Source organism: Vanacampus margaritifer, chromosome 6 (genome assembly GCF_051991255.1).
Source record: "Vanacampus margaritifer isolate UIUO_Vmar chromosome 6, RoL_Vmar_1.0, whole genome shotgun sequence".
In the NCBI taxonomy this organism is placed as follows: domain Eukaryota; kingdom Metazoa; phylum Chordata; class Actinopteri; order Syngnathiformes; family Syngnathidae; genus Vanacampus; species Vanacampus margaritifer.
In genome coordinates, this window is record NC_135437.1 from 4,869,657 (window position 1) to 4,882,270 (window position 12,614).

A 12,614-nucleotide genomic window follows, 5' to 3' on the forward strand; every position below is an offset into this window, starting at 1 on the left:
TCCCCCTTTGGGTCTCCTGGCGGCCCCACGACTCTGGCTGGATTTTGAAGTGTTCGGTTTAGGTGAACGGTATGGGAATTCTTATTTATTTTTATTTTTTTTCGCACGCACGCACGCACGCACACACACACGCACGCACACACGCACAAACACACATTCAAAAAAAAAAAAAAAAAAAAAAAAAAAAGGGAGAACAATGATGATGACATTTCAAATGATCAATACTGAGATCTCCCAAGAAAAAAAAAAAAAAAAAAAAATGAAGAGGCAAACAGGTCTCTCAAGGGCATCCTTTAACCAACAGTCCTTTTTATGGTTCTTTATTCGCCTCCCCATTTCCTCACAACTGAACACCATCAATCTAGCCATTTACTTTAATTTTATTTCTCACTCCATTAGTTTCAGGACATAGAGCAGCACTGTGAGAGAAAAGACAGGAGGAAAGGAGTGGTAAGAAAAGAAGAAAGTTTGGCTCCTTGGAGACATAAAATGTAATTTCACAGTCAACTTGCTGTGATGTATTATTTCACAACAATGGGATGTGGGCTGATATGAGCCCTCCTTGGAACCTACACAGACCTGTTAGAACATCACCGATATGATGGCTCTCTGGGGGAGCTGAGTGCTGTGTGTGTCAGCAAAATTATCCAAAAAAAGGTGGGTGGGGGGGTACATCAAGTGGATCCTTCCAAATGATTTAGGAGGGAAATTGTTGAACTATGAAGGTCACAATACATAGTAAATGTTATTAAAGTCGTGTCCAGTGTTTATTGTCAAGGTCTGAAATACTATACTGCCAAAACATGATTTATATGGATATAGATTGCTTTGCCTACACATTTCAGACAGATAGGATTATAAAAGTCTCACACTGCCATGCCATTTCGTACCACTAACGAGATGATACATAAGGTGCAAAACTATTAATACCTAAATCTTTTGTCTGTTTTTTGAAGGAAATCCCCAGTCTGAATCAATGTGTTGGGAAAGTGAAGTATGTTAAGTATAACAGCTGGTGTTTGTAGACATAAAAAAGAGACCCTACACGCTCCCCTATTGTTTCCTAAGAGACAGTGCAGCCAAGTGTAAGGATCATTTATTCCAGTAGCTGCACAGCCTCATTGCTCCTACTTCACTATTACACACACAGTTATCCTGGAACATGCTAAATCGTATAAAGATGCAGGGTGCTTCATTAGCTGCAGTCCCTCATCATCAAGTAAGCCAACCAGATGCAAAAACCTAACTTATTAATGTACTTCAAATAACAGATGGGCAAACTTTATCAGGCTGATGTCTTCTAAAGGGATTCTCATCAAGCTGTCCCTCAACCAAACAAGATTGTTTTATCGCGTGGGTGTTGCTCTTGCAGTCATATTCACAATTGCACATGGTCTCAGAGTTTACTGTTCTTCTGAAATTGTGACACCAATCCAAGAACTTGATCCGATGCCATGATGACTTTATTCTGCAGGTAAAGTGTACTGTTTTTTGACGTCTCATTCAAGAAGTAACGGTAGTTCACCATAATGCCGCAGGAGTTTGACACACCCTTTGGGCTGGTGTCAGCGTGCCAGTTGAGCCGCCACAAAGTGGCACCATTTTGAAGGTGGAAGTTGGCCACTGGGTTAAGTGCATAACCCCGCCTCTTCTCCCCGTAGAGATACCAGGCACAGAGTCGCATCAGGATAGGCTCCAGGAAACAAGAGAGACGTTCTGAACGCATCCATTCGCTAGTGGCGATTAACTTGCGAAGGGCATCTATGGCACTGGTGCCTGGGGATAAGTCAGTGGCTTGTTCCACTTGCAGCCACTCCTGCTCAGATAGGAAGTCTAAGCCACGGCCTTCTTTCCGGTATTGGCTGAGGAGGCCTTGGAGCCACAAAGAGAAGCCTGGGATGGGGGAGAGGCTGGAAAACTGGGCCATGTGGTGAAATTCACTCTAGAAGGAGAAAGGCAAATGAAATATGCATTAAATATGAATAATTCTGGGGGGTGGTATCTATTGTAATTTTCATGCATGCAGTCGCAACTCCACTTCTAAGAACCTCAATTTGGGTGGAAGAAATCAAAATGCTCTTGTGTATGCTCCGACTTCTGCTTCATGATCCTGCATATGGGGATGAAAAATCCTCCACCTACTTCCCCATCCCTGTTTTTTTCCTCAACAGTCACTTTGACTATAGCCTTCCATTTCTTACATTCCTTCCCATTTATTTGTACACTGTCCAACTCTCACAACTTGATTTTGCTTTCTTCTAGACCCATCGTGGCAAGCTGACATCTTGGCTGGTAAGCAAGTGCGATGTAGCAGATGTGATAAAAGCTACAGCTGAAAGAGCAATTGCCAGGCACCTCTAGAGAGTTAACTTTTTGCCGTTTTGTTGTATAGCTCCTTTGTGTTAGCCTTACTTTCTATCAACAAGCAGCCGCGTGCAGGCGCTTTTGTTATATCAGGATCTTTCTTCACCTATTTCTTTCCAAGTGTGTGATTCTTGGCAAGTTCCATTGGAAATAATGCAAAACTGTAATACAGATACAGTACTGTATTTGAGGCAGGGAATTGGTGGAAAATGAAACTTAAGCAACTGTGCTTTGTAGCAGCTTTTTTTACACCATGGACCAGCAAAATTTTGACGGACCAACATAGAAACGACTCACCACTACGCTAAATGTAGTTGTCATAGTAAGTAGGAGCCCTGTGATTGTTTCTATGCAAAGTGGCAGTCCCATCTTGGGCTAATCAGAGACAAGGCCACCCAAAGTTATTTTATTTTCATTTTTAAGTTGTTATATATTATTTATTCCCTCCTTGAGCTGCCACCATTTAATGGTGAAAGAAGGGTTTCAGTGTCCCAATGATCCAAGGAGCAAGGATATCTGGACTTTGTGCCCCTGGCAGGGTCACTCATGGCAAACAGGCCATAGGTGAGGGACCAGACAATGCATGACTCTTCCAGAGGAATCCTGATCACACGTTTTTCAGAACAAGGGCATGGTCTCGGATTTGGAGGTGTTGATGCTCATCCAAACTCAGCCGTGAACCACTTGATTGAAAGTTGAAGAGAGCATCTTGATGAAGGCATCAGAATCATATAATCTGCAAAAAACAGGGATACTGAGGCCACCGTACCAGAGTGGGGCTTGATAGCGATATCTTGGTCGCCGTAACTTCACCGACGGGGGCCCGACCGAGTACCGCCCAAAAAGGCATCGTGCCCCCCCCCCCCCCCTCTTCCCATTGGTTCACATGGGGCCTGAGTGCATTGTAAGGTGGAGACCTTGGCGGTCTGATCCCCAGCTACATAGCCCCGTCTCCACCAACAAATCTAGCTGGCTCTACTCTACCTTACTCTACTCTACTCTACTCTACTCTACTCTACTCTACTCTACTCTACTCACTTTTCCCCTTTTCTGGTACCTACCCACTCCTTTACGGTTCTAAAAAAAGTAGCCCAGTTCCAAAGTGTAATGTAATTCTTTTGGAGGCCAATGATTGGTGCGAGACATGTTGTCATCGATGTACAGCTGCGCAAACCACCACCCCGGGAAAACAGCTGCCATTAACGACGAAGAGAGGACAACAATGGCTCCCAAACAGATTAATGCTTGGACTTTTGAGGAGGTGCAAACCTTTTTAATATTCTTGCTAAAATAAACAGGCACAAACCAACCCTTTTTCAACAATTCTGTTCATAACCTTTATTGACAGAAAAGGTGCAACTGAGGTGTTGAGGGGTTCGTTCAGTGGCCTCAGTATCACATTCCTGTTTTTTGCAGATAATATAGTTCTGATGCCTTCATCAAGTTTCTATCTTCAAATCTCAATGTAGTGGTTTGCAGCGGAGTTTGAAACGGTTGGGATGAGAATAAGCACCTCTGAATCTGAGACCAGAAAAAGGTTGAAATGCCTCAGGATCCCTCTCGAAGAGCTGGACAAAGTGGCTGGGAAGAAGGAAGTCTGGCCCTCCCTGCTTAAGCTGCTACCCCAGCAACCCGACCCCGGAAAAGCAGAAGAAAATGGATGGATGGCTTTTCCTAATATTGGTTACCGGAACTTGGCCTCCATGTGCCAAAGCATTTTGAAGGCTAAATGTTCTCATTTGTAAATCTGTCATATACAGTAGACATCATAAAGTATTAGGCAGAGAAGGTATGCTATGAAGTATCACCTGTAGTGATATACCTGTATTTTAGTTACACAGTAAATTCTGTAGCGTAGATTTGACCCTTGACTTGGTGTTCGAATAATATTTACACTTCTAAGACAGTTAAAAAAAAAAATGAAAAAAGTCACTCAACAGTTGAGGAACAAATTCACGAACTTCTTGCTTGGAAGACAGCCGATCTAATCCGAATCACGCAGCTCTTGCTGTGTGTTAGTATTTTGCTTGTGTCAGCTGGAATCTTCGTAACTCCAAGAAACAATGTTTTTGGTCTCCTCATGGATATAAGCAAACAGTAGGAGGGGCATAGCTCAGGTGGTAGTGTAGTGTGGCAGTTTCTCAAGCTGAAGGTTGTGAGTTCATTCCTTAACCATTATATAATTTTTATTTTTTTTTACAATGCTAACAACATGACTGAGACAAGCGGTTTGACGTCTAATAGGACATAGACAAATGCACTTGATTTTCTAAATAAATCTTCTTTGACTCTGATGATCAATGAAATATATTTTGTTCAGGCACTCTGTGCAGCCAAGTACCAAATGGCCCATGGACCTTGTACCAGTACGCGACTTGGTGTTTGTGAATCACTGCTTTACTTTAGAAGTCAGTCGACAAAGACAAGTGTAACCTCCTCCCCTCATTTTAGAATTTACCGCTACCTTTTCTTTTCCTGTCATCTTCTCCCATCATAAATTTGGTCCCTGTATGAGTGCAGTGATCTTCTCTTCACATTTACCTATGGTAAAGTTTGGTTTCAAGAGTCTCTGCTGTTATAATTTCTGTAGCCCCTGAGATAAACCAACACTTACAGTACATTACGAGTGTTAATGTCAGGGAAATGCCAATAAATAAAATTCACAAAATACAAACTTAAGTGCAATTAAAAGCTGAAAAAAAGATTTTATGAGGCCACACTACAAAGATGCATTTTCCCCATCTCTTGGGCATTGTGGCTCCACTGTCCTATTCAACGTTCAAATCATTTCACAAGTGCAGGCAAGTGTGGGCTGACATTAAGGGATCTCCCAAGCTTATTGAGAAGGATGAAAGGGATTTCATTACAGCGACTATGTGGTAACTACTGGTTTGTCTTTTATTTATCGATCTCTGTATGTCAACAAACACTCAAATACTGGGAGATTAAAGGGTACTTGAGTTATTGAACCATTTTCAGCAGTAAAAAATGAACATTTTGTCCAGAATTAATTTGCTAACTTCCTTATTTTTCATGAAAAATAAATACCGTTAAAAGCACATTTTCCACTTGCTGTCGACTGAAGATTACATCACCTGTGCTGAGGAAATAGGTAATGACCAATCACGGCTCACCTGTTTTCTGGGTTTGGTCAGCAAATTGAGCCGTGGTTGGCTCTAAAATCATTCATATGAAAATACTTTGTCATATTGATCAATAAGCTTAAATAATTGTTTCACTTTCAGATGTATTGACTTTGACTGCCAGACGTTTTCAGAAAAGGGATGCCGTGGGTGCCAGCCGATTTTAAGCATTTTGACTGATCTTTCAAGGTCCATAGAAAATTATGTGTTTGGACTATGGAAACACACATACTACCAAAAAAAGATTGGACTCTCATCAGAAAAAAAAAGTTTGTTTCTACCTTATTCCGTTTTTCAGTAATCCACAATAGAAAATGGTTAGTTTCACCTCTGTTTTGAAACAAACGTCTTTTAACGTCTTTGGCACTCCTCCATAGGATTTTACTAAACGTTATTTAACGTTTTGGCAGTCAAAGAGCTAATATAGACACCCCATCAAGTTACTAATTATTATACGCAACCTCCACAAAGAAGGTAAAACTGCACAATGCTTCCGAATGAGTGTAGGGCCAGAATTTCTCTCAAATTTGAGAATTTGTGTGGGGATGATTGCAAAAGATGACAGTTGGCCACTCGCTACCATACACTGTGCGATTAAACATGAGGACTCAGTGATATGAACTGTGTGAGATGTCAAAAAGATGTCAGTGAGAAGACGAAAAAAATGGGGGAATATTGAAAGGCGGTGCATATTCCTATTTAATTACATGTACTTGCGTATATTTTTACCACAAACTTCACTATTTCATCTAGGGGTGCACGTTAGAGACTGTATATTCAATATAAGGTATGAATTTGGCCGAAGGTAGAGATTTGGACCATACCGTCTAACCGCAATAATGCATGTTGACGTCTTTGTATTCCTTTCCATGCACACTGCTCAGTGTGACAGAAATGGCATAAATGTATGGGCAGCCCGATGGGGACGTGGAAAAAAACTGTAAACAAAGTACGTATAAGTCGTTATGCCCGCATCCACTCGCTGCTTGTTTTGGGGAATGCGTGTTGCACACTATCCTGCGGAGCCTCTGCTAACCTATGAGATGTGACTGCAAAGCAAACATGGCTAACATGATGCAGAGGCAAAAGTTCACAATGCATCAGGTGTCTACATTAGTCTACTCATTAATCATCGCCTCAACAGGAGTGAAAAAGCTTTGCTTCTTTCATTATTTTTTCATTTCATATCACAAAGGGAACATTAGTAGTGAAAACAACACAGGCGAAGCCATGCTAATGCTAAGATATCAAAATGTAATACCAAATAACCAAAATAAGTGCTTGTGTGATTCAGTCCAATTGCGTTGCAGTGAAGCGTAAGCAACTTCGAACAGCAAAATATCTATAAGTAACTGGAGTAAAAATATGAGTAAGGAAGGATACACAGCCACTGTAAACCCAAAATGAAGTTGGAACATCATTGCATACGTCAAGCTAAGAGAAGGAGTATATTACAGTATTATAATCAATATCTAAAATATAAAAAAACTTTACTAGTCAATCATTGGAGAATTTTTCATTGTTTCAGCTGCAATATTGGACACAGGAAATTAAAATAAGACACATAAACTAGCATCTCCAGTAGCATATACAATCCAATCTATCAGCAATGTTATGTTTATTTGAGTCCTGAGTGTTAATTTTAACATTTGAGAACTGATGAATCTAATTAAATAGACTTGCTTTCTTTACCATAATTAAACATAATATAACATAATAAGTAAAGGCTAAGTAATACTTATAGATATTTGAATGAATTATAGAAAATTACACTGAAAGCTTGTTGCACTGTTTCCATTTAAAATATCAGCTGTGATATTTGTCGTTTTTTTTTGTTTTGTTCCATCATTGTTATTTATCTTATCAAGTTCGCTTCTCTAATGGATTATATAATTAAAACTTTCCAGAAATGAATAATTTATGGAATTATTATTAATTTTAAATATTTTTTAAATTGTAAAATATACTGTTACTGTGAAGGGATGCATTTGATACCATGACATGACTTTTGGGCCATATCACCCAGCCCTAATTTCATCCATGGGCTCATAGTTAATCAAACTTTAAATATGGTTAAGTATTGTTGTAAAACACAGTATGTGTACCGCATATACTGCTTTTTTTTCCAGACTCTTTTCGACACTTTTGAAATCTCGTAGCAGAACTCCGCACACCGCATGAGTGTTGAGTAGAGATTTACTGCAGCGGCCCTTACATTTGGTGGTTTATGTGCCCAAATTTGCAGCTAAAATCATCTGTGAATTTCATAATTTAGAACTGCTGATGGATAGTTTGGACATAGCATTGACTCACATTGTCTCTAAAGTCACAACTAGAATGATCCACAGTGTACCCACCTGCAGTTCCCGCACCACCCTCTTGATGAGATAGTTTCCCAGCTCAACACCTTGTAGACCAGCTTGGGTAGAGGAGATGGAGTAGAAGACTGCTGCATTTACCTTGTTTACATCTTCCTCCAGGTCAAAGGAGGAAAATTCCCGAACAATACTCTAAGAAAGGGACCACCGTTTAGTGTTCATTTCTGCACCTAGATGAATTTGAAATATAATTTGGTAAGCCAAAACCTCACAATCTTAGCCTTTTTGACACTATGACAAAATGCAAAAAATAAAATGGTACTGTTAGATGTCACTGAAATGCAGTGTTCAAACGTAATAGAGTGCTTACAGCTTTTACCAAGATCTGACTGGCCATGCCATTATGACCTTTACAATCTATGGGATCCAATACAAGGGCGGTATCAAAACATTTGTCATTGCAATGTAGTGTTTTCTCTAGAACAGCAATTACTGTTCTCTTTCGTCGCCTTGGAAACTGTGCATGGCAGCCGGTGACATGCGGTGATGATTATTAAATGTTTATTTAATGCAGGGGGCGTGAGCGTGGTACGGCCAAAGGCTCGAAAAAGGACCGGCCGTTCACAATACTTGAAATTTGTGATGGTGTGTGGTCGTCTTTTTCACTATCCATCTGGTGTAATGGGCGCCACACACGGGAGGCGACGTTGCTTGCTCTCAATTCATTTCCTATGGAAGCAGGGCGACAAGGTGAAAATCCCCTTCTCCCTCCCCCTCCGCGACATTCGTGCATGTGAAATTTCGTGCTCGTACACGTAGACGTGCATGCGGAAGGTTTCATTGATGAACCAATGAACGCAGAGCATGCTACACAGTGGACTATCCAGCAAAATGGAGAAACTCATTTTAGCAATTCCGACTATCATTTTGTACAAGACTTCACGCAATGATTTCCGAGATGTCAACAAAATGGCCGCTGCATGGGAGCTTGTTGGTTTTGTAACAGTTAATAATAATAGTAATAATAGTAATGATAATAATAATAATAATAATAATAAATTTATATTCTGAAGCAACCCTTGTGAGGAATAAGCGGTTCAGGAAACGGATGGATGGCTTCATACTCATTAGGTATATGTACTGAAGTGAAACTTCTGTGTTTTCAATGAAAATGTTTAGATTCACTCCAAATTAATAGCCAATTAAATCTGTTGTAAACAAGAGCGCGACGTTTGTCACTGCTGCCGTCGCGGCTGCTTATCGCGTGCCGTGTGTTGAGTTTGACCTGGGAGGCAATGAGTTACGTATTTTGCTGTCGTTTGTAGCCTCCCGTGTGTCGAGCTCTTAACGCTGCGGTGGTGTGGCGACTACGATTTAAGAGTGGTGGGCCGCCACTCCTAAATAAATGTAGAGGAAACATTGAAATTATAATAATGCAGTTTTAATTGAAACGGTAAAGGGTTGTAGCTCTGTTTATCGTTTGAATACAGTTACCTCAATTAGTACCATGATAAATCGACTTTTACCATCCATGATAAACAGCTATCAGTTAATTTCTGATAAGTTCAAAATTTGAGATTTCCCATTGAACTTTAAATTATTTGCATTGAGTAGATGTTATGCTGTTAGAAATGGGTATAGGTGAAGCTATGGCTTTTAAAAATATATAACTGCAAGCCGACAATATATATGCAAACATCTAAACATGTATGTGAGCTTGCTAACAGGGTGGGCATTTTCTCAAGCCAGCACACAGAGGTTAGGGGGTTACACAGAGGTAAGCCTAAGAGTTGTGCTTTTAGAGCACAGTGACTCATTGATATTGAGGAGCAAAATAATAAATTCCTATTTTTGGTAAATCGTGTGTAACATTGAGAGACATTCTCTGAAGCCGTTCTAACCTGTATGTTATCTGATATTTCTTCTGTGAGGGCTACATGCAGCACGACCAGAGGCTCTCCAGGCATAGCAGCATGGGTGAAGGCATAGCAACGACGATATGGCCCCACTCTGTGTTTCAGATCAGCCCAGTTCCGAACAGGGTGCACCGCCTCATACCTGACAGAAGATGTGTAATTCAATTGTTTATTTCCCAAGCTGCATGGTTTGGGTAGGCATTTGTTCATAAAGGACTCCTAAAATAACATTTTGAAGAATTACATTTGCTGTCTTACTGGCTGATCTTTTGCAGAATCTCACAGGGTGACTGCCAGGTGATCCGCTCTAATCGGAGAAGACCTACAGAGAACCACTCGGACAGCAAGCTCTTCAGAGTTCCATTCAGGTCCTAAGAGAGAGGATTGTGACTCATGAAGAGTTTCATTCTTACATAAAACTCCAGTTATTTTTCCTCAAAATTTACATGTCCAAAAAACTACTGGATAAACAGTACTGTACAACCAAAATCATCACATGCAATGCAAGAAGCACCACATACTGCATGGTGACTGACAGCCGTTAGTTAATTCTAGATAACATCCCTGTACCATGAAGTGGTATATGTGGTGCCATGGTGTATGTATGCTGTTTTGAGTCTTCTCACATGATGAGTATTGGTGTTTCTGAGCTTGCAATATTTATACAGGAGCCTCTTCAATAAGCAACTTGCCATTTGAAAGCAGGCCTGATGCCCTTAAAAGGTCAGACTTCATTTAAAGCAAATGTCTTGCAAACACATAAACAAACTGCTATGTTCTTGAATCCACACTCAGACACACATACAGAGTTTTAAAGACAGCTCCATAGGTTGACTATTTACAACATGTTGCTTGTCAGCTATAATAATATTATTAGTAAACTCTACTCAACTTCGGTCATGCTGTGTGCTACAATCAAATTGTCAACATTAGAGCAAATACAACCACAGTATGCTAAAAGCACATATCTATCCAAATGACCATATGAGTATGCAGATTGAGTATGCAGATACCTTTACCCCAGTTAGATGGGTGCCACAGAGCCCCCCCAGGATCTTTCAGTAGGGGCAAAAAATAGCCAGCCTGGCACGGACCTAACACACACCACCCGCGGACGTCACTAACACAGTAGGCTGCAAGATTAGTTAGAATGTCAATTACTTAACAAAAGGTGAAAAACGCCAATTGTGTGATTAGCTCAAAAACGCATTTGAGTTACAAAAAAGGCACATAATTTGGAAGATTTTTATTCCATGTACAGCACTTCGGATGCAGCGATGGGTGTTTTAAAGTGCTTCATAAATAAAGTTCAGTTAAAGTGCATGACCTAAGCAATGTGCCACATATGTAATGCCAGATGAGGGGAAATCCAATTTAATTACCTTAATAGACAAAAGCAACCCTATAGCTGTATGAACCCAAGTTACATTTAAAAGGTTCATAAAGGGACGGTGTTTGATTGCAAATGACTACAATAATCTCGACTAATACACTATATGATATTAAAAAAAACTGCTAGTTTATTAAATTCAAACAACTCAAATGAGGCTACAATTCACTCTACAAATTATGATAGATGCTACTATATAGTTTACTTTTATGCAGGTAATGAGTTCATTGAGTTTGGCTTTGCTCGGATTAGACATAGCCTACTTGCAACTGAAAACATGAATTGGTGTAGAAATGTTTTACGTTAATAAATTTTATTAGATGGCATTTGACTGGAGTAAATCAACCAAATACACATACAGTATATTCAGTGATTTGTGTTCGTGTGGGTTTCTATTTCCCCCACGCAATTCAAAGTCAGACGTTATTAGAAAAAATTCGCAGGAGGCCTTTCATCTCTTTTTCTGCCCATGCTTACCAGCAAAAAGCTCTTTGAGGGCAGCGAACTGTAACTGGGGTAAAGGGCATTGTGGCAGCGCTTTCTGAAATGCGAACCACGCGAGTTTGGGCTATGACGTCTATGTGGGTTAACTGCCCACCACCGACAAGTTATCCATTTGGGTGCGTTAAACTATCCTCAAATACTGCATTAAAATGAACTAATAATTCAATTTAGCCTCTCATATAACGGTTTAAGAACAACATACAATTCGTAAGACTTGACTCATGCGATCACCCGTAGAAAATGTAAACAAACAGTACATGTTTTACCCTCAAGTGTGGGCTTTCGCTACTTTTTGATGAGATGATTTCAAGCACGTCGGCCCTAAGGTCCACCAGAAACTTCACTCCCCCTTCCACCCTGCTTATGTGGTTAAGCAACTGTTTATAGCGGGGAGTCAAGCTGTACCGAAGTCTGTCCTCAACCTGCAAAATAGTCGCCAAGTCCCTGAGTTGCGTGTGCAGAAGCTTCCCAGCAAACTCCGAAACACTTTTATGATCCACTCCAAAGTCACGCGACAGCTTCGCCAGGAAATCCAGTTTCTCTCCCTTGTCTAGACTTCTGTAGAAATGCATGAACTCCAAGCTGCTGGCTTCTGGGGGAGGTGGAGATTTCTCCCTTGTTTCGTATGTGGGTAAGGGAGACACGACTCTTGCCAATATTTCCTCCATACCAGTAACGGCTCCCCTTGTTGGCGTAGATAACCAACGGCAGATGCCGAAGTCCAACGTCCCCAAAGCAGCTTTCAAGACAGTCCGGTGTTGCCAGCACTTCAGACTGGCACGAAAAGCACATATAACAGTTTGGGATAGCATTGCTGGGAGGGATCACTGCTTGTTTAGGGACACAACCGTTGATCACGTAGACGGAACTGTTTCCGGGTTTCTTAAAGAGACAACTACTTGAGGTCGGTCTCTTTAACGAATGTGGACCCCATAATTTGTATGCTACGGCTATTTGGGTATCGATTATACTTTAATTA

At 40.6% G+C, this 12,614-nt stretch overlaps 2 protein-coding genes across 7 annotated transcripts in view; one reads left to right on the forward strand and one right to left on the reverse strand.

Annotated features, from left to right (window-relative positions):
* Positions 1–289: 289 nt before the first annotated feature.
* Positions 290–12,614, reverse strand: part of mlycd (malonyl-CoA decarboxylase) — a 12,852-nt gene continuing 527 nt past the window's right edge. Inside the window, exons 1-5 of the mRNA XM_077567517.1 lie at positions 11,902–12,614; positions 10,000–10,112; positions 9,727–9,883; positions 7,865–8,017; positions 290–1,942 (exon numbers count right to left, since the gene is read on the reverse strand). The exon at positions 11,902–12,614 is cut by the window's right edge and continues 527 nt beyond it. Of these exons, the coding sequence (XP_077423643.1) occupies positions 1,397–1,942; positions 7,865–8,017; positions 9,727–9,883; positions 10,000–10,112; positions 11,902–12,447 (1,515 nt within the window). The 5' untranslated portion in view covers positions 12,448–12,614 and the 3' untranslated portion in view covers positions 290–1,396. The remainder of the gene's footprint in view (positions 1,943–7,864; positions 8,018–9,726; positions 9,884–9,999; positions 10,113–11,901) is intronic.
* The window catches only part of LOC144053249 (DNA topoisomerase I, mitochondrial), a 63,401-nt gene continuing 62,413 nt past the window's right edge, over positions 11,627–12,614 (forward strand). For 3 of the 6 annotated variants that reach the window (XM_077567512.1, XM_077567509.1, XM_077567514.1), the window contains exon 1: positions 12,554–12,614. This exon is cut by the window's right edge. The gene's annotated coding sequence lies outside the window, so the exon portion shown is untranslated. The other 3 variants (XM_077567511.1, XM_077567513.1, XM_077567510.1) reach the window with 3 other exon arrangements.